General features: G+C 35.7%; 2 protein-coding genes across 5 annotated transcripts; one reads left to right on the forward strand and one right to left on the reverse strand.

Annotated features, from left to right (window-relative positions):
- Positions 1 to 1,933: 1,933 nt before the first annotated feature.
- LOC141642241 (kinesin-like protein KIN-10B) lies at positions 1,934 to 6,966 on the forward strand. 4 transcript variants are annotated; one of them, XM_074450964.1, is made up of 14 exons: positions 1,934 to 2,265; positions 2,363 to 2,531; positions 3,291 to 3,681; positions 3,752 to 3,957; positions 4,059 to 4,366; positions 4,468 to 4,525; positions 5,319 to 5,426; positions 5,515 to 5,596; positions 5,675 to 5,958; positions 6,048 to 6,094; positions 6,185 to 6,206; positions 6,329 to 6,391; positions 6,471 to 6,509; positions 6,596 to 6,966. In XM_074450964.1, exons 1-14 carry the CDS (start codon positions 2,105 to 2,107, stop codon positions 6,635 to 6,637), a joined length of 1,980 nt encoding a protein of 659 aa, XP_074307065.1. In that variant the 5' UTR covers positions 1,934 to 2,104; the 3' UTR covers positions 6,638 to 6,966. The 4 variants fall into 4 exon arrangements, with proteins under 4 accessions (XP_074307065.1, XP_074307067.1, XP_074307064.1 ...); XM_074450966.1 differs by having other exon boundaries at positions 1,954 to 2,265; positions 4,468 to 4,516; XM_074450963.1 differs by having other exon boundaries at positions 2,010 to 2,265; positions 4,465 to 4,525.
- An 11,342-nt stretch (positions 6,967 to 18,308) lies between these two features.
- LOC141642242 (GATA transcription factor 1-like) lies at positions 18,309 to 21,218 on the reverse strand. Its single transcript, XM_074450967.1, has 2 exons — positions 20,902 to 21,218; positions 18,309 to 19,175 (listed from the first exon to the last, which is right to left on the reverse strand). Exons 1-2 carry the CDS (start codon positions 21,067 to 21,069, stop codon positions 18,570 to 18,572), a joined length of 774 nt encoding a protein of 257 aa, XP_074307068.1. The 5' UTR covers positions 21,070 to 21,218; the 3' UTR covers positions 18,309 to 18,569.
- Positions 21,219 to 23,908: the final 2,690 nt, after the last annotated feature.

The following is a 23,908-nucleotide window of genomic DNA, read 5'->3' on the forward strand; positions in this document are numbered from 1 at the left end:
AGCGAAATATAAACTAGAATCATGTACCTAAAATATCAAATGCTACCATAAGTATCATTTCATTTCAGGTAGCTTATTTGCACAAATAATCTACTTGTCAAACACTTGCAAAAAAATAAGTAACCTGAAATATTTAGCAAAAATATTATTTCAGTCAAAACAGGCACTTGAAATGCATGGTGAAACAGAGCCTAAACTAACTGAAAAGGTAGCTGAAATCTAAAACGGTAGCTAAAAACTGAAAAGCTAACTGAAACCTGAAAAGGTAACTGATAAGATAGCTGAAAATTAGAAACTTATAAGGTAGATGATTACATGAAAAAAGTGTTTGGCAAACGAACTGAAAAGGTAACTGATTTTGATGAAATGATGTAAAAGGATATGATAATTATTTAATAGTATAAATTTAAGGGGTAAAACGAAAAAACAAATCAAATCAGATACCTGAAATCTCAAATGCTACTCTATGTATCATTTCATTTCAGGTAACTTATTTGATTAAATAAGCTATTTGACAAACGCTTACAAAAAATAAGTTACCTGAAATTTTGGTCAAATAAACTACTCTGACCAAATTAGGTACCTGAAATATATTGTCAAACGGAGACTAAGTTGTTTTAGGAAAAATCATAATTTTCATTTTATATATCGTTTTATACTTTTCCATGTATTACGAAGTAGTATTTTCAATTTCCAAAGCAATGACAACTAGAAAAAAAAAAGGTAAATTATGCCATTTTATTGGTAAAAAAAGTTTTTTTTTTTGTTTTTTTTTTCAAGGAGCAATGGAGCATTTATAACAATAACTAATTATATAACATTTTCCAATACATTCTTAATTCTTGTGAAATAAGTTAAAACGACTTATATTAGGTAACGAAGGGAGTATATTTGCTCCATACAAAATAATAAAGTAAACTTAAAAAATATCAAAATTTTCAACTAAAAGTCTTAATTTTTGCATTGTTTAACAAAGTCCGGATTATCTGTCTGGTTTTCATATTTCATCTTGTGTCTCACTATCTCTTTATTTGACACATAAGCATTAAACATTAAAAATAAACAGCTAAATATCATAAAAGAATGAGGTGCTAGAAGATTAAGACGTTGGACACAAGATATAAATAAAGAGAATAAAAAGGGAATCAAATACTCCTACAACCACTAATGGAGTAGGGGGAAGGGGTTTGATAGTTGGAAATTTTAAAATTTTAATTAAAATTTTCCAGCATTTTTCGAGCTTTCTTTAAGTCAATAGTCGTTTGCCCCCGCGAGGATCAATTCCTAACCCCATCACACCGGCCACAACTATATTCCAACCACCACTGCAAGCAAAGTCCCAACACATCCACAAAAATTGTTAAAAAAATAGTATAGTGAATAATATTAATATTATATAATGAATATAAAAATTTATCATTCAATACTATAATATATATTCAAAAAAAAAATATTTTGTACATTTTGAATTTGAATGTTTTAATGGTACTAATGTCATAATTTCATAAGTAATCACATATTCACAATTGTAAAGAACAAACCCGTACCACTTTGGTACACAGGTATAAATTAAATTTAGTTTACATGAAAAAGCAACACACTCTACTTTATTAGACCTAACAAAATTGGCTTGACCCATAACCGAATTGATACCCAAACCCAAGACTCGAGTTTGACCCAAACCCGAATTGCCCCCACATAATATAACCCGATCTAAATGTTTATTGTTGATTAATGATAATTACCCATAAATAACTTGATAATAGGCTAATAGCTGACCCAAAAATAACACAAACTTGAAATAACCACGTCCCATCCAACCAGACCCAAACTCTTACAAACTCGAAATTAAATCAGCTCAAATTAACCCACCCCAAAATCGACCTGATTGACTCGTATACCAGGACAACTAGTCTACACCTACAGTCTACCTGATTCAAAAACAAAACGGTTACTTTGGAATCTGTAGTTGGCCCATCCACCTTGAGCTTTAGAATTGAACCGTTAGATTTTTCAAATTCCCCAATTCCCAATTCCCACACTCACACTCTCTGTTACAACACCAGCAATTTGAATCCATAAAAACCATTTCCAAATTCCAACCATGACCTCCAAAGTCCGCGTAATCGTTCGCGTACGCCCGTTTCTTGATCATGAAATTTCGTCGAAAAATTCAAATCTAAACCGTTGCATTTCTCTCCTTCCGAAAGACGAATTTGATTCTACTCATGAAGTTTCTGTCCATCTCAAAGATCAAGAAACTAGGTATACCTTTTTTTGTAGTACGTCTTGTTTAAGACCGTCTTAACATATGTGTTTTGTTTATTTTGAATTAAATTAAATTCATGATTTGCGGATGCAGTCGAAATGAGTGTTATAAATTGGATGGATATTTTGATCAAGAAGACGACAACATTGCGAAGATATTTGAGAAGGAAGTGAAATGCTTGATTCCTGAGATTTTCAATGGTTGTAATGCTACTGTCTTCGCTTACGGCGCTACTGGCAGCGGAAAGACTTTCACTATGCAGGTATTCTTTTCTTTTTCTTTTTTCTTTTTTTTTGAGTAAACGGCTAGTCTTTCTTGAGACGGATATATCATGATATAAATACGAAGCAGATTTTAAAACCGTTAATGTTTACGGATTCTTAAATGTCTTGTACTCTTTCCGTCTCAATTATTTACGTACCTTTTATATTTATTGTAGAGTGTATTCTAATTAAAGGTCAACAAATGAATCGCACAGAAGGACTATGTGTAAATGTTGTATTGAGAATTTTTTAAAATTTGTACTTCCTCCGTCCCAATCATTTATTTAATTTTTTTTATTCGTTGTGAGAGGTAATTTAATCAAAGGCTTAAAAATGATCGGATGGACGAAGTATATGGATAAATGATTTTTTAACTGTAAGGACCAAATCAAGTTTCTTACAATAAAATTCGTGTTGTTGCTCAAATCATCTGAAGGTGCCAGTGATTCATATTTGGTGGTTGTTGTCGCTCGATTATGTTTATTATACTGATTAATAGATAACTAGTCTAGATCCCGAGCAATGTATGTGAGGGGAATTGTCATAATAAAATTTAGAAATTTCGAATTGCTGCAGGGAACAGATGATTACAAAATTCTTTGTTGTTGTCGCGATGAGGTGCCAGTGATTTATATTTTGTTGTTGTTGTCGCTCAATTATGTTTATTATGCTGAGTAATAGATAACTAGTATAGATCCCGCGCAATGTATGTGAGGGGAATTGTCAGAATGAAACTTAGAAATTCCGAATTGCTGCAGGGAACAGATGAGCAGCCAGGGATCATGACACTAGCTATTTCCACTATTTTATCCATGTGTCAAGCAACAGGAAATATTGCTGCGGTTTCATACTACGAGGTCTATCTAGATAGGTGTTATGATTTATTAGAGTTCAAAGAAAAGGAGATATCGGTACTGGATGATAAAGAGGGACAAATCCACGTCAAGGGGCTGTGTCGTGTCCCAGTTACCTCACTATCGGAATTTTGTGATGTGTTTGCTCGTGGCATACAAAGACGTAAAGTAGCTCACACTAGTCTCAATGATGTGTCTAGCCGAAGCCACGCAGTGCTCGTTATCTCTGTTGCTTCTTCTGATAATGGAATACCGGGCAGTATTATAGGGAAGATGAACCTTATAGACTTAGCAGGTTTGATAACATTTTTCCGACTTCTCCAAACCCTGGGGTTCGACATAAACTAACATTGTTCGTGTATCAGGTAATGAAGACAACAAAAGATCTGGTAATGAAGGGATCAGGTTGCAAGAGAGTGCAAAGATTAACCAATCACTGTTTGCTTTGTCGAATGTTATTTACGCATTAAACAACAACAAACCGTGGATACCGTACAGAGAGAGCAAGTTGACTCGTATCCTACAAGATTCTCTTGGAGGAAAAAGTCGTTCTCTGATGGTAGCTTGTGTGGTAGGGAACTAACTCTCTATAGCTTATCAGCTTTGCAAAGTAATGTATATTCATATGCACTTGATTGGTATTGTATTATATTGTTTTGCGAATTGTGACAGAATCCTGGTAATTACCAAGAAGCAGTCCATACTGTTGCGTTAGCAGCTCGCTCAAGGAACATCTCGAATGTCCTTTTCTCGGGACAAAAGCAAGAAACTCCTAAGGTTAGAATTGATATGGAGGAAAAATTGAAAGTGTGGCTTGAATCAAAAGGGAAGACAAAAGGTTCTCGAAGAATTGAAGCATTTGGTTCTCCTTTCTTCCTTAAAACCCCTAATCATGGGAGCTCTATGAAGAAAAACTTTGTTCAGAGTAGCTCGGTAAAGAATAAGGTTGCATACCAAGAAAATCCCGGTGTGTTAGACAGGTACAGTTTTCATAATATTCTAGTCTTGCCTGATATACAATATATATGTATGTATGTATGTATTTCTCAGATTATACTGCCATTTTCATGCTCATCAGCAGGTTTGTACCGCAGAGGAAGTTGTTTGATAGCGAGTCAACATCTGAATATGCAATTCAAGTGAGTATCAGTTTGAATAATTTCTTGGTTACTATTTTAGCTCAAATGTTCTGTAGAAACAACCTTTGTATCAATGCTGGTAGTTAATGGACTTATAGCCGAAGCTTTGACCTATACTTGGTAGTAACCTAGATATCGCAAGTTTGACACTCTTTGTTGAGTATTAGAGCATTGAGACACTCTTTGTTGATATGAAATGTATCTAATGAAAGTAAGTGTCTACGAATTGTTAAAATCAGTTATAGTTCCAGTATGTTTACGCCTTGGTGCGGGATCTAATTGTTGCCGTGATTTTGGTCATCACACTATATGCTGCTGAAAACACCTCTATTTTATCACAGTGACAGTAACCGAAAAATCCTTGACAATTCTGTCGTGATTATGTCAGTACCCGTAAATGATTCCATTACTACAGGCTTAAAGCTAAAGCTTTTCTTTTCTAATTGATATTTTGTTGAAACCTGCATGAGGCAGGTTTTGCAGTAAATCTAATGAAAGTAAGTGTCAAGGAATTGTTAAAATCGGTTATAGTCCCAGAATTAGAACTTTGTTTAAGACATGATGTGGGATCTATTTGTTGCCGTGATTTTGGTCATCACATCATAAATGCTGCTGAAAACACCTCTATTCTACCACAGTGACAATAACCTAAAAATCGGTAAAGGCAAGTTTTGCAGTGAATCTCAGTTTTTAGTTTGTCAAGTCTGAATGCGCATATAATTTCCATATTGCTAGCAGTAAGACGCTTTTTGTTAATTTATCAGTTGTTCTTGACTAGTGTATAAACGTTCAGGAACTAAATGCTGTAAAAGAAAGCCCGCTGAAAAATGAGGAACTAAAGGTTCATGAACATGGAAGCTTTAACCATGATTTTGTCAACTCCCGCCATTGTTTGTCTGAGGTATGATCAGTTTATAGTGCATCTAACACAATGCGTTCTTTTTTTTGCTTAAGTGCAGCATTACTACAGTTTGAATGTTTCCTCGTAGGTGAAGGAGCTTAGCGAGAATGATAAAAGTGAAGAACATTTATTAGATGATAGTTGGTTTAAATCATCAGTCGCTTTACCTGGTACGCCTTTTATAAGTGATGATGCTATTGATACATCATAGATGAGTTTCTGAGATCTGAATGGCATGCTATTGATAGATGAGCTATTGGAGGAGGACGAGAGAGCAAAGAATCGAGCCAATAATGACATTCACTACTCTTCAGATAACAGGCCCAAAATTTTATTCTGTCAGAGTCCACTGAGGAAAGCTTTATCTCCAATCAACTGTAACATAAGTAACTCGGCAATCAACAAGGTCTCATCAAGGGAAGACGAGTTCTCAGCAAACACTCCAAACACTCCTTTCATAGTAACCAGGGAGAATCCCCAAGATTTCAAGACGCCACTTGAAAAATTTAGTGCTTGCAGTTCAAATCTAAAGGTTACGAAGCTTTCTACGTATTCTAAAAGAACTATTTTGCTTATCTTTCTGTAACTTTTCTGAGTCTTGATCGTATTTTCCACGTTCAGAGTCACCTGGTTCAGGAATACATTGATTTCCTTAACTCTGCAACAAGGTATATTATTTCTTAGTATGGTTGTTCGTCAAAAAGGTCAATTGCTCATAATAGTTTTGAGGCCTGATTACCTTTTATTTTATTCAACAGGGAGGAATTGGTTCAATTGAAGGTATTGCTAGTTGAATAAAACTTTGGTCTGACATGGATCGAAGTGTTGAGTACCCTTTAGTTTCTCGCATTATCTTCACTTTTTCTCGGTTTACATGTGCTGAAGAGTTTTGTTCAATCTAGGGGATTGGAGTTAAAATGGCGGAGTACATTATGGAGGTCAGAGAATCAAGCCCCCTGAAATCGGTAAGATAAAACCGAGAGCTTAAGCTTTTATTGATATCTGAACAACATAACATATTGATTACTACTGTTTGTGTTTCAGTTAAGTGACCTACAAAAGATCGGGCTGTCATCAAAGCAGGTGAACTATCTTGGCATGACGTCCCTCGTATGACTAACATTTGGCCTATATCGAATGCTAAACTAACTGTTAGTTATGCATATCAGGTACAGCACTTGTTTGGTAAAGCGGCCAAGGGCATTTTTTGAATGCAACTACACAGATAAAGCATTGTAGATGATGTGTACTTCTGTATTTCGGCTTCTTGGTGTGCCCATGAGTTGGAAGAACTGTGTCATGTAATGTCTGTAATGTCTATTTGCCTGGATAAACGTTGTGTTAGTTATATTTTAGAACGGTTGCGTGTAAAATCATCCAAACCAACGCTTATTTTTGGAAGTGATGGTGCATACCACCTCTCGTTGTAATTTACAACGGTTGTAATTGATGATGACCAATGTGGTGGTTAAAACGGATGCACCTGTTAATTATTGTTCTTAAACTATAATCGTTCTATACGATTAATTTCGTTTTACAATTACGAAATCGTGTTCGTTAATATTGAGTGCTTGTAGATGATTAGGACATATTTGTTGAGAGATCCAGATTACTCTTTCTATAAAATTAATTTAAGAAACTAAGAATTCAATTTCTTTTCTTCATGTAAATTAGTTTCTTAATCAGCTAGTTTATACTTTATAGTGACTGTTTTACGCTTAGTGCGGCGGATTTAGTGGGTTAACACGAGTCCTCGTCCCCGCTGGCCGTGGAAACTTCAGAGAGTTTTAATTAAATGAATTTTTTCAAGTATACATTATGCCATTATCTGTTTGCATCTACTGAAATTTTTCGCCCCCTAAGTTATAAATCATGGTTGCGCGCTTAGGTAGAGACGACAATTATTGATACGACCCGAAAACACGTTACGAACCCGACACGAAGTTAGCGGGTTAGGGTCAAGACTTTGTGATCCATTTAAGTAATTGGGTTGACATGACACGACATGACACCAAACTTAAATGAGTCGGGTTAAGGTTGGGGTCTTTTGATACGAACCCGACACGAATGACCCATTTATTTAGAAGTGTCGTACTATATTTGTGTTGAGTTAATTATTCAACAAAACACTTAAAAATAAGCATTTTTCATTCATCATTTTTGAGATAATAGGGTTATAAAGCGTAGTTTATTTTATTAGTTTTTTGGGTTAAACGGGTTAAGTGGGTTAAAAATGACCTACTTAAAGATAAATGAAATAAACAGATCGGGTTGGGTTATATAAAAATTAAATAGGTCAGGGTAAGGTTGAGATAGATAACCCGTTTATGTAATTAGGCCAGGTTAGGGTTGGAGTAGAAGTGACCCGTTTAAAGTTGACACGATCACGAGCACGAACACAAAACGACCTGGTCTGTTTGCCAGGTCTACGCTTTGGTTCTGTTTGGTACGACATTTCAAGTACCTGTTTTGACTAAAGTAGCTTTTTTGATAAAAATTTCAGGTAGCTTATTTTTCGAGAAAGTGTTTGACAAATAGCTTATTTGCCCAAATAAGCTACCTGAAATAAAATTGCTACTCAAGGTAGCATTTGAGATTTCAGGTACCTGATCTTAATTTATATTCCATTTTTACCCCTTCAATCTATAATATTAAATAATTATTATACACCTTTTACGTCTTTTTTTTCGGGAAGCTGTAAAGAAAATTATCCTAATTTCTCGTAGCCCTACATGTAAGACCATGAGCAACCTTATTAAAGCCCCTAGGAATATAACTAAAATTATAGATGAACGATGCTCTTATTTTTTATTCAAGTTTAATATAGTGAGACCTTGTGGTCTTCCCATCAAAAAAAAAAAAAATTATAGACAGTGAAAAAATGTAAACAAACAACACGTTTTCAATGAGGCCCTTAATGAGATGATGTGTATACTCGACCCCTCCAAGTTAAGAGATTAGCTGAAGACAGTCTGAAGAAACTTCTAAATGAAGAACACCATTGTTCATAGCCCAAATCAGCACCTCTCGCACACCCAAAGCTTGAAGCGCCGACTCAGCTTTAATCTTCTTACCCCCTTCGAAAATGACGTTACCCTCTCCCCCATAAGCATCCCATCTCGCATCCACCATGACCCGCACGATATCATAGGAGTTACGTCCTCCAATGACATAAAAAGGGCGACTATCCCGGATCCCCAATGTACCATCCTCCGCAAGAAGACGAATATGCACCAAATTATCATCATCACTCCTTTAACCCTTCCCCAATGTCAGATCCGCAGTGCTTACTAGTGATGGCCATAAATTAAAGAACATATTCGGTTGAAACTTCTCTCTTGAAAAGAGAATCATAATCCGTACTGCCCACAAACACCATAAAGTTGCTAGGAATCTTATCAACCTATGCTCCGTGTCACGGTCATGAATAACTTTGAACCGGAACGTGGCGCGCACTCTTTTCTATCACACGACAAGAATGCAAGCGAGAGCGTCAAACACTAGTGAAGGATCACTAGTGCATTTGTAATCGGTCTCGGTTGGCGTGTGTTCGGAATCCTAGTCACGATTATCAAAGTCCGGCACACAGAAGCAATAAAAGTAAGCAATACAATTATTGAAAGCAAGAGACAAGAAATATCAAGCTTAAATATGAGAAGCGAAGACGTTATTCGGGTAGGGTAACCCCTTGAAGAGGTTGATTGATAGGCTTAAAAACTGACTAGTGCTTAAAGGGATTGAAAGTACAACTCATATCAACAAAGTGCACTTTCTTTTCTAATTATCCATGCAAAAGAAATCTGAAGTTAAGCGTGCTTGGTTGGGAGTAGTCTTGGGATGGATGACCTCCTGGAAAAGTTCCCGGGATGCGCATGAGTGAACACAAAATGCGTTGAAAATGACCCATGTTGATCTGTGGGTCATGCACACAGCCTGGCGAGCTACCGTGAGTGACTGCGCCCGACCCTTAGCTTTGAGTCGGAGTGTTACATTGTGACTCGCAATCCGCCATTCATGTAGCCACAAATAAGGCTTATAATGACAAGAGTAGGCATATACGCCTAAGGCATAATATTGTTTGTAACTTGATCAAGTTTGGTGCTAGTTCTTTAGATTATGTGAGGTCAGAAAATAATATTGACGATCCGTTGACAAAGGCCTTAAACAGGAAACAAGTTTCAGAAACTGCTAAAAAGATGGGATTGTGCCCAGCTACGTAGTGCTTTTACGATGGACACCCAATCTGGTTTACCAGATTCAATGCAGTCAAACGAAATCGCCAGGCATTGCTTGTATTTTATTTATTTTGATGAATAAAGGATGTTATTCAGTTTTCCTTTTAGCATGTTTATTTATCGCAAAGTTAGGTTGGACAGGTGGTAGTCCTTAATGAGTTCCATACCTCAAAGGTTTGAGTGGTGTGTGCAGTACACACTTGATGGACTCACCTACATGATTGTGGAGTGTTGGCCGCCTCCTATGAGAATAGATGTGTGCTATTCTCTAATGCAATTATGAGACAGGGTTGTTATGGCCGGGGTCTTATGTTACTCGAGGGAGTTATTCTCATTTCTTGCTGTCATCGGATTCAAGACTACATTCATCTGGTTATAATCTTTTTCTCCTTTTTCTTTCTTCATTTTCTTAAGTTTGGACCAAGTGGGGGATTGTTGGAGTTAGGTATTGCTTCAAAGCTTAAGTGTGGTAATATTGTCCCACATTGGTAGAATAGTGGGGGACTTTCCACTTTATATATGAAGGTGTGTTAACTATACTATAGAGGATAGACTATAGTCACCCATGCGCGCGTCGCCGCCCTCCGTCCGGCTCGGCTCGTGTTCGTTGGAGCTTTATCTTCTATATAAAAGCTTCCATTCTCCAACAGTTTTATACACACGGAAAAATAAAAAAACATCTCCTCTTCTTCTCTTCTATATTATGTCTTCTTGAGAACAATTTCCACTTCCGTCTAACTGACTTAGGGCAGTTACATGACGTCTCAATTAAGGTGATTTTCGGTCAGATAAGTTCATATTTTCTACATCTGGGACGATCTTATTGACTGTGACCCTCTTCCGGTTTGTACTTGCAAAGACCGCAAGTGCAATCTCGCCAAAACCTCTGATGATCGCCGTGATGCCATGCATGCTCAGATTTTTTGATGTGTTTGGATCTGTGCTATACTACTGTTCCCTCACACATTCTCGGTATGGAACATTTGCCCTCTTTAAATCGTATCTACAATATGATTATTCACGAAGAATGAGTTCACTCCTTCTCACAAGGTCTGCAACCTTATGGACTTTGTGGCTCTTGCTCAAGGGGACTCGTGGTTCGAATAAAATAGGTACAAATCATGATTAAAGACAAAATTAGTATATTTATTATGTAAATAGGTACGAAATTACTATGTCACAAACATCAACAAAAGGGTCACGAAATACAAATAAAAGGGTACGGAAGACTGATATCTCAATATTTATTAAAAGACCGTCTCTCCCCAATTTTAGTGAACTATCATTTCTATTTAATTGTCCCCCGCTTTAATAACATCCACTAATCGTCATAATTGGCTAATAAAACATCAAAGTACTTTATTAATAACGATTTCTCAATAGTCATCGTAAATCTCTTTTACAAAAGACTGACTTAAATAAACAGAATGATTCATATTCAAATCAGGCAACTGTAATTTTTTTTCCTAGTATATGACACCCGTAAAATTAACGAGAGCATCCGGATAACACAAGATGGGGGATGTATCCTATTTTCTTACGTTTGTCATTTTTTTTCTTTGGCGTATTAAATTAAATGTACAACACCAATGCATTTTCTCTATTTAATACTATCATAATAAATTTTCTGATCTGATTACAAATAGATGAACCTAGTCAAATTACGATTTCTAAAAATTTAAGAATTTCTGGAAAATGATAAGACATTCATAAATAAACATAACATAAATAAATAAAAAAATACTAGGGAAAACGAAGTGGTTTTCATCACTTACTTATAAAATCAGTTTAATCACAACTTCTTTTATTCATCAACACAACTTCAACGTTAAAAATGAGTGTAATCACAAAAAATCCATTCTTTCTTCTTATTTTCGGGTTAATTTTCGTACCTACATTATTTTCCGTATCGATCAAAACGCGTAAAGCATTCACAATGCCATGGGATCTTCCCATATGTTATTCAGTAATACCCAAAACTACAGTCTATATAACGCATAATTTGGCTTACGACACACCTCTAACAATTCATTGCAAATCTAAGGATGACGACCTCGGGGAACACGTACTTGCGAAAGGTGAAAGTTATCAATTTAGGTTCCGAGTAAATTATTGGGGGACGACTCTTTTCTTTTGTAGATTTTCGTGGGAAGGGTACTCGCAAAGTTGTGACATTTACGAGTTTAATCGAGATATACATAGATGTTGCGATATATGTATGTGGACTGTCGATAATTCGGGTGTGCATGGGTTAAATAAGTTTAATGGTAAGGCTGATGTTTTGGTATGCCCGTGGTGGTGATCAATCGACATGTTCTAAAATTATGAATTTATTATGGATTATTATTATTATTATTATTACTACTTAATGAACTTATGATGAATTTGTGTTTGGATTTTGGAATCATATGTACGTATCTTCTAATAATACACATTTTATTGCATATGGTAATTATTGGTAAACAGTACACATTTTATGAATCGAAAGTGAAATAACAGGCGAGCATTTATATTTGCGGCACTTATATTTTTTGGATAACTTCTATTATAGGACGGTCTTATAAATGATTGTTGATTATTGTTTGAGATAGTACTCCCTAATTGACAGGCGAAGTTTGGCGGTTTCGGAATTGGGTCTTAAGCAGCCTAAAGCTCAATTTTGATTCATGTATGTTGGAGCCACAATAGTATCTCGAATGTTCATTAATTTTTTGTAATTATTTTAACCTCAATAATAATTATGTTTAAAAAAAATGATCGATTAGTTTTCTTTTTTACAACGATGATCGATTGGTTTAATGTTGGAGTGTTGGACCTTTAACAATTTAGTGCGTCTTGCTTCAGACGGGTCTTTTTTGTCTAAAATAATAAGACGGGATTTTGAACCATTTTTACAGTTAAATGTGACCACTATTAAAAAATCAATTACCATAAGCTCTAACACTGCCAATTTTCCATAAACTATATAAGGTGGAGTTGTTTGTTTGCCAATTTTTTTTAAAATGGGGAAAGCTTCATTTCCCATGAAGTTGGAAGTTACTTACTAACACCTCCCTTGTAAGTTGAACTTCCCATGAAAGTGAATTCACGTATTGGCAAGTTGGCAACCAAACACCTTTCGGAAGTTCTCATGAATTAGATGAGTGAGTTTACTTCCCATGATATTATATTTCACGTGGTCTTGTAATTTGCGCATCAACCAAACGACCCAAGTCTATTAGAGAATATAAAAAATCATTCGAGCCCATTTTAAGGATAGCAGAAAAAGTTTGTTGAAGGGAGCTAAAATAATAAGAAATAGGAGGAGATTGGTGCTTTGTGGTGGTTGTATAGGGTGAAATTAGAAGGTGAGGGATGCATTACTTGAAGGGAGAGGTAGGGAACAATTACTCCCTTAATGGAGGAACTATTACACTATATTTCCCAATTTCTATCCATCTCTATCTCTAAACCCCATCCCTTCCCTCTATTTTTTAGTTCGTTTTAGCTCTATTACTCCTTTAATAATTACTCTCATTTCAAGCAAACTCTTAAGAATATAAGATGAGCCATACATGTGTGATGCTTGGTTCCATTGATTGCTCAGTGTTGTGTATTATATTACATTTGATGTGTTCCTGCACAAGTACGATTATACATCCAGTTGTATATGAGCATGGTACAATTAAGATAAAATAAATCGAATTTATGTGTATTTTTCCCAGCTTATTCAAAATTATATTTTTAATGTGTAAATGTATGAAATAAGATATAATTATCTCTAATAAAGCTCGTATTCTTTAAATTTAAACTCGGATTCTTTATTACAAAGCTCAAATTCTACACCGTACAATTGATACAACTGGTGGTATAATCCATAAATTGGTATTCCTAAGCCTAATATTCATAACTGAACATGTACCATCAATAACAATACTAATTAATAGCCTTAGAATAATTTCTACTAATATTTCATCCCATAACTTCGCATGATCAAGTATTGTAATAATGCAACACATCAAGTGTACTGTCCGTGTCTAAAACTTACTTATAAACCATGCATGCATGTATCACTTTTTTATTCATCAACACAACTTCAAACGTTAAAAATGACTTCAATCACCAAAAATCCCTTCTTTCTTCTTATTTTCGGCTTAATTTTCGTACCTACTTTATTTTGCATGCCGATCGAAACGCGTAAAGCATTCCGTATGCCATGGGATCTTCCCATATGTTATTCACTAATGCCCAAAACTACGGTCTATATAACGCATAATTTGGCTGACGACGTACCTCTAACAATTCATTGCAAGTCTAAGGATGACGACCTTGGGGAACACGTAATTACGAAAGGTGCGAGTTATCAATTTAGGTTCCGAGTCAATTATTGGGGGACGACTCTTTTCTTTTGTAATTTTTCTTGGGAAGGGTACTCGCAAAATTGTGACATTTACGAGTTTAATCGAGATATACATAGATGTTGCGATATATGTATGTGGAGTGTCGATAATACGGGTGTGCATGGGTTTAATAAGTTTAATGGCAAGGCTGATGTTACGGTATGCCGGTGGAGGTGATCGATCGATGATGTACTAAAATTATGAATTTATTATTATTATTATTATTATTATTATTATTATTATTATTATTATTATAGAAGGATGCGCGCAGCTTTTATTAATTGAAAAACAAAAGTTTACATGAAATTGGTGGGGAGCCGAGAAACAAGCTAGGCTCCCACACCCTTAGCAACAGCAAAGCTAAGTCTAGTAAAAATGTAGATGAATTTGTGTTAGGAATCATATGTAATGTACGTATCTTCTAATAATATACTCCGTATTTGATTAGACCGTCCTTTTGTATCTACGAACATTTACATCGATTTCTATGATATACCCCTGATTTTTCTTTTCCTTTTTTTTCGTTTTTTTGTCAGACGTAAAAAGAAAGCTTACCACGAATAAAGAACATCATTTTAACTAATAATGTATATGCTTTTCTATTAAGAATACGAGAAATGAAATTAATAAAAAAGATTACGAGGTAAATTTTATGTCAAATTCTACAAAAACATGAATGCTCAGATTGGCTTGCTATTAACTCAGTTTATAGACTATACATCTGAGATACTATTTCTTATTATTTATTTTCTGAGTTTTATTTTAAAGTTTTTGAATTCTGCTTTAGTATAAAGGTTTTGAGCACATTTACTAAAACATTACACTAAAAAAATATAATATTGCTCAAAAACAATATTTATAAATGGTAATATGCTCAGAAAAAATGTGTATATGCTCTAAAACTACAAGGTCTGAGGTACTGTCTCAGATGCGTAATCCTTTTTCTCCTACTAAGTTTGAGTATAATTGATAACGTACATCCATTTTGCTCCAACACTTCTCCATCCCAATAACAAATAAGAGAAAAATCACAAATTTCCATTCTATACAAGAAAATTGAACAAATTTAGTATAAATCAGCTAACTATAACCTAATTTCCCCAAAATACATAACTAATAAATAACAATTAACATGCATAAATCGTTCAACTCAATTAGGGTTTCGAAATTTGGGGGTTTTTTTAGACAAGCTTAATTAACATATATAAGTTGTAGATTTAAGCACAAAACAACATAATTACCAACAATGAAAACAAAATAAGCTAAATCAAATATCAAAAGATGTAATTAAACAAGTTAAAAGAAATTAAATTACCTTGCTAATTATGTACTGTGTTTAATTTGAACAGCAATGCCAATATCACGCCGGAGAGACGCCGAAGACACACTGGAGAGGAGGGAGGGGTGAGTAAAGATGAGAGAGGTGAAGTTAGTTGTGTCGCACTTAGGGTCTTTGTGAGGAGAGACGGAGGATAGTTTGTAATTGAGAGTGAAAAAAGACGGAAAATTGATTGAAATGTAAAAAAAAAAAATGCACAGACACGCCATAGGTATTGGCTGTTTTAATTTTATCCCTTAGCCTAGCTACCAGATTGCTACTGGACTTCATACTAAAAGTAGACCCGTCATTGGATATGGCGTGTTTGACCCCTTAGACACAGGCTCGAAAATATCGAGTCTACGCGACCGTCATTTAGACAATTATTTTCAAAACCGACCCAAAACGACAATTATTTTATTTTTGAGCATTATTTCAAAAACGGACTCAGTTTTTTAAGAGTTTCGCTTACTTATGATTCTTAGTTTTAATGGCAGGGAGCATGATAACTTGCCATCGTAAGTTAAAAACTGTCAACTTTGAGATGAATACATGACTAGAGCAAGAGATGGCGAGCCAGATGGTATGGATGAGATTAAGACGATTAATTTTGAGCGTAGATGCGTTGGTTTTAAGGGTGGAGTTCCTAAATCGCACAATCAAAAGGAAGGAAAGATTAGAAAGGATGAAGGTAAGGAAATTGGGCTTAACTCTATTTGGGCCCGTCTTACTAGAAGGTTAGTCATACACCAACAATTTGTGAAAAGTTTATCAATGCTAGTTACAACTCTCCATAGGACTGGGCCAATAGAATAATAGCCCAAAATAATCATTTAATTGATTTCTATTTTGATTTGATTTTCATAACTGCCCCATTTGTCATTTCCGTCTATTCACATAACTGTCTCATTTACCATATTTGGACAGGTTTAATGATTTTCCTACCCTTCACTCTTTTCTTTATTTACGACCCAAATCACCCCTAACCCATCCTATTAATAAACTTTTCATTATTTAACTCTCTTATATTCTTACCTCTATACAATACTTTCATTATTTAACTCAATTCCTTAATATTCGTGCCATTGTCCAAATGGGACAGTTATTCCGAATAACAGGGAGTATTAGGTTATTAAAAATAAAAATTTTTTTTTACTAATTTATTAATTATTTTTACAAAGGCTTTTTGTAATTTGACTTGTCTTACACTTAAAGTGGTTTTATATATAACAATTTGATAATGATTAAGAATACGGAATTTTTATTTTGGGTCATTCATGCACAGCATATTGGTAACCCCCCGGCCCAAACCTAAGGTCGGGAGCGGTCACTCACGGTAGCTCGTCAGCCTGTATACATGGTCCACATATCAATACGAGTCCTTTCCAGCGCATTTTGTCCTCACTCAAGCGCATTCCGGAAACCTTCTCAGGGGGTCACTCATGCTAAGACTACTCTCAGTCAAGCACGCTTAACTGTGGAGTTCTGATGCATGGATAACCAGAAAAGAAATTGCATTTTGTTGATATGAGTCTTTCGATTCCTTTAAGCACTAGTCAGATTTTAAGTCTATAGATGGACATCTTCAATGAGCTACCCCACCCGAAAAACATCTTCGATTCAGTGGAGTATTACAATATTTGTGACTTTTGTGTTGCTAATACAAGGTAAAAATGTGCATATCCAACCCCTTTACTCAGCAATTTGCAGAAGTCATTAAGACGTTGTAGCAAGTTGTGTTGTAGTATAATGAATAATGATTAAGAATTACCTATCAAAATTTAAGAAAATATTAAGCAAGATTAACTAATAAGAAAGATACAATCAAGTAAGTCATAAATAAAATACAAAATTCAATATAGGATAAGAAAGTTATGATGAGTTATCATGTAATAATTCATGGCACACACATGGAAGACCCACATAACATGGCGAGGACAAGAGGACAATTTATACACCATTCTTTGATCAATTTAATTTCCTGGATCTAATTTGAAAGTCATGGTTGTCCTCCAATCTAATCAATATGTCCACGAATCATTTTGATTCCCATCTTGATATTTTGCAACAAGTCATTTTCAGACCAACATCGTTTCTCAGATCGCAAATTTTTGTTTAAGACGACAATATTCATTTTAAATTTAAAACAAGTTAAGTATGGTAGATGAGACAAAATGATAATGCCCATGGACTAACAAAAAATTGGTTTCATCTTAAGACGGATATTATTGTCCTAAGAAGTAAAACGAGGAGTACTGGTGCTGAAATCTGGTGGCGCAGTTTTCCGAGTCTTCAAAGAAACTTAGGACAGGTTCGAGTGCATGCTCACTCCAATTCATTCAATCACATAGAAGAAGTAAAACGAGAAGTATTGACTCGAAAGGAGAGAATATCATACTTGACTACATCCGATAATTATATCCCACAAATATATTACCGATATCACAAACCAATGTTTGACGGAGTACAAACTAAGCAAGGAGAATTAGTAAACAATGTACTCTGACTACATCCGATAATTATATCCCACAAACAACCTACCAATATCACAAACCACTGTTGGATGTAGCACACAGGCCACACACTAAACCAACAATAATATCTAAACTCCAAGCTATAATTACAGTCCACCTCTCCTTAACTGACAGCGCAGTGCTCAGAGACCGAAAATGCTGAGACAACAGCAACCACCATTCACCAGTTAGAACCAGAGCCTCTCAAACGCTTTTTCTTCTTCTTCATCATCATCATCATCATCCCTATGACTGAAGCACCATACAAAATAGCGAGTCTGATGTAAAACAGTCATACATAAGCAAATTAACAAGCCATAGACGACACCCCTATTGACGACAGTCAACTCCGACTCATTTTGTACATAGAAGAGTCATACAAGCTAATCTAATTGAACAAAGAATATAACTAAGGTAGAACTAAAAAGAAATGATTAGAAACCAAGGGGTAAACAAAACTCTATTCATTCTACTCTAAAACGGAAAACATGACTCAAAACACGCTGACATACAGACTGCATCTAATAAATGGACCGCGAAAAAGGACATTTTTTTTAACTGTGAGCATCCTTACTCTAGTCTCTAAAAAATTACTGTATATGATAAAACAAGACTACTCTAAATCCATTACATAGCTTCAACACCCTAAATCTTCATTTCTTCGCCGTCATATAATCCTAAACTGACGATACCCCTAACTAAAACGCGCAGGCTTCACCTCCGGTCATCTTCTGCTTCCTCATCTCCACAATCTTCCTATGGGAATTCGAGTGCAACTCACTAGAGAACGTCGGGCTACTGGCAGGGCGGTACTCAGGGACAAGCCGGCCTGACTTATACCTAACCCCACAAGCATTGCACAGGGTCTTGGGGCCCAAGGGCCCAGCACGCCATTGCGGGGTCTTCTCTGACCCACAATGCAGGCACTTCCTCCCAATACCCACCCTCTTCGGCCCCACTTTAACCTTCTCCCAGCAGCGAAACAGCTCCCCGGACATCTCCTCTCTACGCTTTCGCAACCGGTTGGACCTTGCCTTCCCAGGGACCTTAAAAATTCCCCTCAGGTTCCTACCACTAACACAGCTGCTGTTACCATTTCCTGTCAAGCTAATGCTATTATTGCTGCAACTAGTACTGCTGTTTTCGAGCACCGACACCGGGCTCAAATGACTGCCATTATCATTGCTAGTTGTTGCAGCAGATGAAATGCTTGGATGGTTGGGTATTATGTCGACAAATGATTCCACCATTGGAAATGCATCCTTGTTTGATATCCATTCCAACTCTTCCTCCTCCACAAATTCCTGAAATTCACCAATTTCATACTTACCCATCAACAAAAATTCCATCTTTTTTATGCAAAATAGTCTTAAGTTGTTAACTTGTCAAGACAGCGAACTCAGGACCGATTTAAATAATGTTGGAATGAAAAGGGTTCTGATAGGTCTTAACTTAAGACCGTCTTAAAAAAAAACAAGAATGGGAATTTGGAAATCAACCCAATATTATAGAAGGAAAGTTGATGAACCAACAAGGCAATAAATATAATCACAAATGACAATAAATGGTAAAGGGGGGTTACAAAAAATAAAGCAAAAAAGGTTAGGTGAGATTATGATGGAATATACTTTAAATACACTTATTATTACTTAATTTACTTAATACTCCTTCCTATTCCAGATAATCGTCCCATTGTCCATTTCCGTCTAGTCGGGTAACTGTCCCATTATGTATTTTTGGTAAGTGTTGTGTGGTCCAAATTCAATTCCATTTCCGTCTATTCACATAACTGTCCCATTGTCCGTTTTGTGGGGTCTAAACTCACTTTCTTAATTCTTGTGCCATTTTCACAATAGGACGGTTATGTAGAATAAGAGGGAGTATTATTATTAGTTGAATGTGTATAATATAAAGTTGTCACACACTAACACAAAAGGTTAAAGTTTGAATAAATAAGGCAAAAAATTGAAAAGGGTATTGATTTAATTTGAAATTAAGGGAGATTTAATTGATTGAGATTTGGAATTAGGGGCAAAGCACGTGGTGTCACATGTTTACAAAGGACCCTCTTCACTTTGTGTGTCCATTTTAGTAGTGGTGGGGACTAATCCTATTCAATCACCAAGACTTTCCTCCCTACTTCACATTTATTGGTGCATGCTCCTCTTGTGACAAACCCAACCCACCCTTAATTCAAACACCGTAAAAATTCAAATAAGATCGTTAATTTTTTATCTTAGACTAAATCAGTCAATTGCAAAAATTAATTTATAACGGAGGTGTAAAACCATTCAAACCAATACTTTATTCGAGCTTATTAGTTTGTCAATTAGAAAATCTTCGTCACATGACTAGAAATACGTGTTCGGTCACTAGTAGTATTAAGAATCAGGTAATAATTACGTCACTTAAGACGTTATTACTCTTACGAATGAAAAAGTTAAACTTAAGAGGGGTCAACCTATTAATTCGGAAGATTGCTCCACCTGTCGATAGAGGATACTCAAAAATTTAATGACCTATCTAATTTTCCTCCTACGGGTTTTCCAAACCTACTTTCCGTAACTAAGGTGAAACGGAGAAAAAAAATACTATAAATAAATAAATAAAAATAAAAGAAAATTAGGGTGAAATACCGAAACTACCCCTGACACTTTAAAACCAGTTTCACACATGGGCCGTCACTAGCCGTTTCAAATACCGGCCCGTCCGCTCAAAAGCAAACTCGGATAACAGACCGAGTTGACCAGACCATGAGGGCTGACTCGAACGGACCACAAATTCTTATACGAGACGGTCTCATTGAAAGCGGACACTTTTCGGCACTTAAAAAAGACCTCTCACAAACTTCAAGTAGGGGAGGGGTAGTGAGAGGTCTTTTTGAAAAGACGGTCACAAACGAGACTTATTATTATTTATTTTTCATTCTTTTCAATTTATTATTATTTTAACATGAGACAGTCTCTCAATAAACTTACCGCACTCAAACCGAGTAAAATTAAAAAGAGAGAAAGAGAAAATAGGGCTTACAGGGAAAGCGGAGGAGGGGCAAGGGAGGAGAGAGAAAGCACGGCGGCGGTAGCGGTGGTGGTGTTGGTGGTGAGAAGACAAAACGACGTCGTTATCGTTACCGCTATCGTTGTCGTTGTCGTTGTCGTTGTCGCTGAAATCGAAAGGCAAGTTGAAGAGCGAGTCCATAGACAAGGAAACCACAAGGTGGTTGTAGTTGTAGTTGTAGTTGTGGTTGTGGTTTGGGTTTTAAAAAGTGTGTGGGTGGGAAATGAAATTGGTTGAGGAGAAGAAAAGGGATATAGATAATAAAAATGAGGGTTTTAATTTTGGGAAATGCTATATACAATCCAATGGGTTGTATTTAAGCATTTAATTACCTTCCAAATTTGGTATTTATTTACAAATTAGAGAATAAATTACACATGAATAAATGTAATTAATGCATATATTAAGTGTTTATTTCCTTTTTTTAGTTTCTTAAATACAACCCATTGGGTTGTATATAGCATTTCCCTTTAATTTTAATTATTTTCTTCTTTTTTGGGTTGCGTAATTGTACCATGTACCTTGCCATGTCTTGGATAAAACTATCTAAATTTTGACCAAATTACTCCCTATCATTTAATAATTGTTTCGATTTTACAATTTGGAGTAAAAAATGGTACACGAAGTATAAAATGAATATTTATAATAATATAAAATGGTTTATTTATAAAAGGTGTCAATTTACAATAAAATTAGTGTGTCCCTTTCAAAATTATACGTCTATAAATAGCACTCGCAAAATAATCGACGCCCACGGAAAAAAAAAAAAAGAAAAAAAAAAAAGTGATACACCCTTCGTCTCAATCAATAAGAGTAGTAAGCAATAATGTCTAGTAAGAATTTCCATGAATTCTTCACTAGTTGGTTGTTTAATTTCATACAAGTATTACCAAGTTTCGACACACATATTTTGTCGTTTTCGTAAAATTATGTCAAAAAAAAAAATTCCAAGTCATTGGTTTTACTGCTATGCAAAAAATGGCTATTTCTCGTTGCTATTTACTCCGTATCATTTTTAAATTAAGACCCGACCTACTAATTTTTCATGTTACGCAATTAATTCAATTAAATTACGCCATTACTCCATGAATAGTAATAAATTAATAATAATAATTCATTTAAATACTTTCTATTGGATTATAGTACGATTGTTTTTTGGTACGTCCTTATACGAACTAAGCTTTGAATCTTTATGTAGCTTCGAATCTTCAACTTATGTACAATTAGTTTCTAGGAGTAATGTTTAGAAAAACTTCAACTTATGTACACTTAGCTTTGAGTCTTCAAAAGGGAAAGTTGGTGAAGTGTAGAAAAAGTTTGGGAGTGTAGAAAAGCAAGGGGTAAAACGGGAAAGAGAAAATAATGTGATGCAACGATGTTCTGCAGTTTTTTGGTTCTTCCAATTGGTTCCATCTCAACACGTCACTGATCCAATTAAATGACAACACGTTTCAGTATCCGTATGCTTCCAAAATGATACGCGGGGTCAAATACGACCACCTTTCTAACTATACCCTCACCAAGAGGCAAGAGATGGCAATCGGGTCGGGTTTGGTTGGGGTCAAATCGATCAGGTTTTATTGGGTTCGGGTCAGCCTATCTTTTCAGAATGAGTCAGATACGGGTCGGGTCGTTATGACGTCGGTCATTTCGGGTCAAATGTTGTGTCAGGTCGGGTTTGGGTCAAGTTGTTATCGACTTTGGTTACTTTATTGCATTACTTATATGTTGTACCATTAAATTTATTTTTTTATCATTATTTAGTTTAGTTTTTAAGTCAAACGTATCAACCTAAATATTAATTCACTTTTATTTTGATTGATATTAGGGTTAATAATTATCGAGTCATCAATTTATTCGGGTCGGGTTAGGTCTTGTCACGGATTATCTGGTCTTGTCGGGTTACGATCATCACCGGGTCGGTTTCGAATAGCAATAATCTCGTGTTCTGTCGGATCGGGTTTCTTGAGTTTGGGTCGGGTCGGACTTGTCAGCTCTACCCTTAGCCCTTGCTAGGTCCGTTTATTTGTAAAATGGATCTAAACAATACAGCATGCTAATAGTAAGAACTGAGTGTTTGGCATTTTCTGGACAACTTATCTTATTATTTGATATCTATTTACCTAAATCTTATTTAAAACAGATCGTCTTGAATAAGAATTTGTGCCCAAATCAAACTTGGTATATGATTAAAATTTATTTTAAATTCGAACTTATCTTACAAGTTCCCAATACGATTTCAATGATGGACCTAGGTCACCTAGTATGTCTGACCCGGAATCGGCTCGTGAGCGAAAGTGGGCTTGTTCAAGCTTCTTCATGATTGACCCGAGGCCTGTCCCAAATTGGGTTGGCTGGGACTTTTTTAAGCAAAGACCGTCCTAGCCGGCCGGCGGCCGCTCCGTTCTAGGGCGTGCCAAAAGCGGCCATGAGCTGGGTCAGCTAGTACCATTGACCACCTAACAACTTGAGAATTATGCAATCAAGTTGAGAAAGTTGAAGATCCCATTGGTATTTACTTCAGAAACTAGCAATAAATTGACAAACAAATGGGAGAACTTGATAGACTGATCTGAAATCATGTTCTTTTTACGTTATCAGGAAGAAATGATTTGGGAATGCGAGCCAGTTGAGCTCGGTCGATGTATTAAGAAATAAAAGTAGGGTTTTACGGAGTACAACCATAACATCAAAACCTCGGTATTAAATCTAAGTCTGAAACTTGATCTTAGAAAAGGACATTACAATCTGGTTAAGGTCATTGCGCCACAAATGCGACCAACAGAATCTAACTAAAAGGTCACGCTGTTAAAATTCGAAGCCTTGACAGTTCAGTCACGATGTGGTTTTGCAGCGCATATTTAACAGAGACATAAGGCCAGGCATTATTAAGATTCTCGAGCTAATTCTCATCATGGATCATTCAGAAACCACCTCTTGTGTTGGAAACACATGGGTAAGGTTGCGTATATCCGACACC

Source organism: Silene latifolia, chromosome 2, assembly GCF_048544455.1.
Source record: "Silene latifolia isolate original U9 population chromosome 2, ASM4854445v1, whole genome shotgun sequence".
NCBI classification, from domain to species: domain Eukaryota; kingdom Viridiplantae; phylum Streptophyta; class Magnoliopsida; order Caryophyllales; family Caryophyllaceae; genus Silene; species Silene latifolia.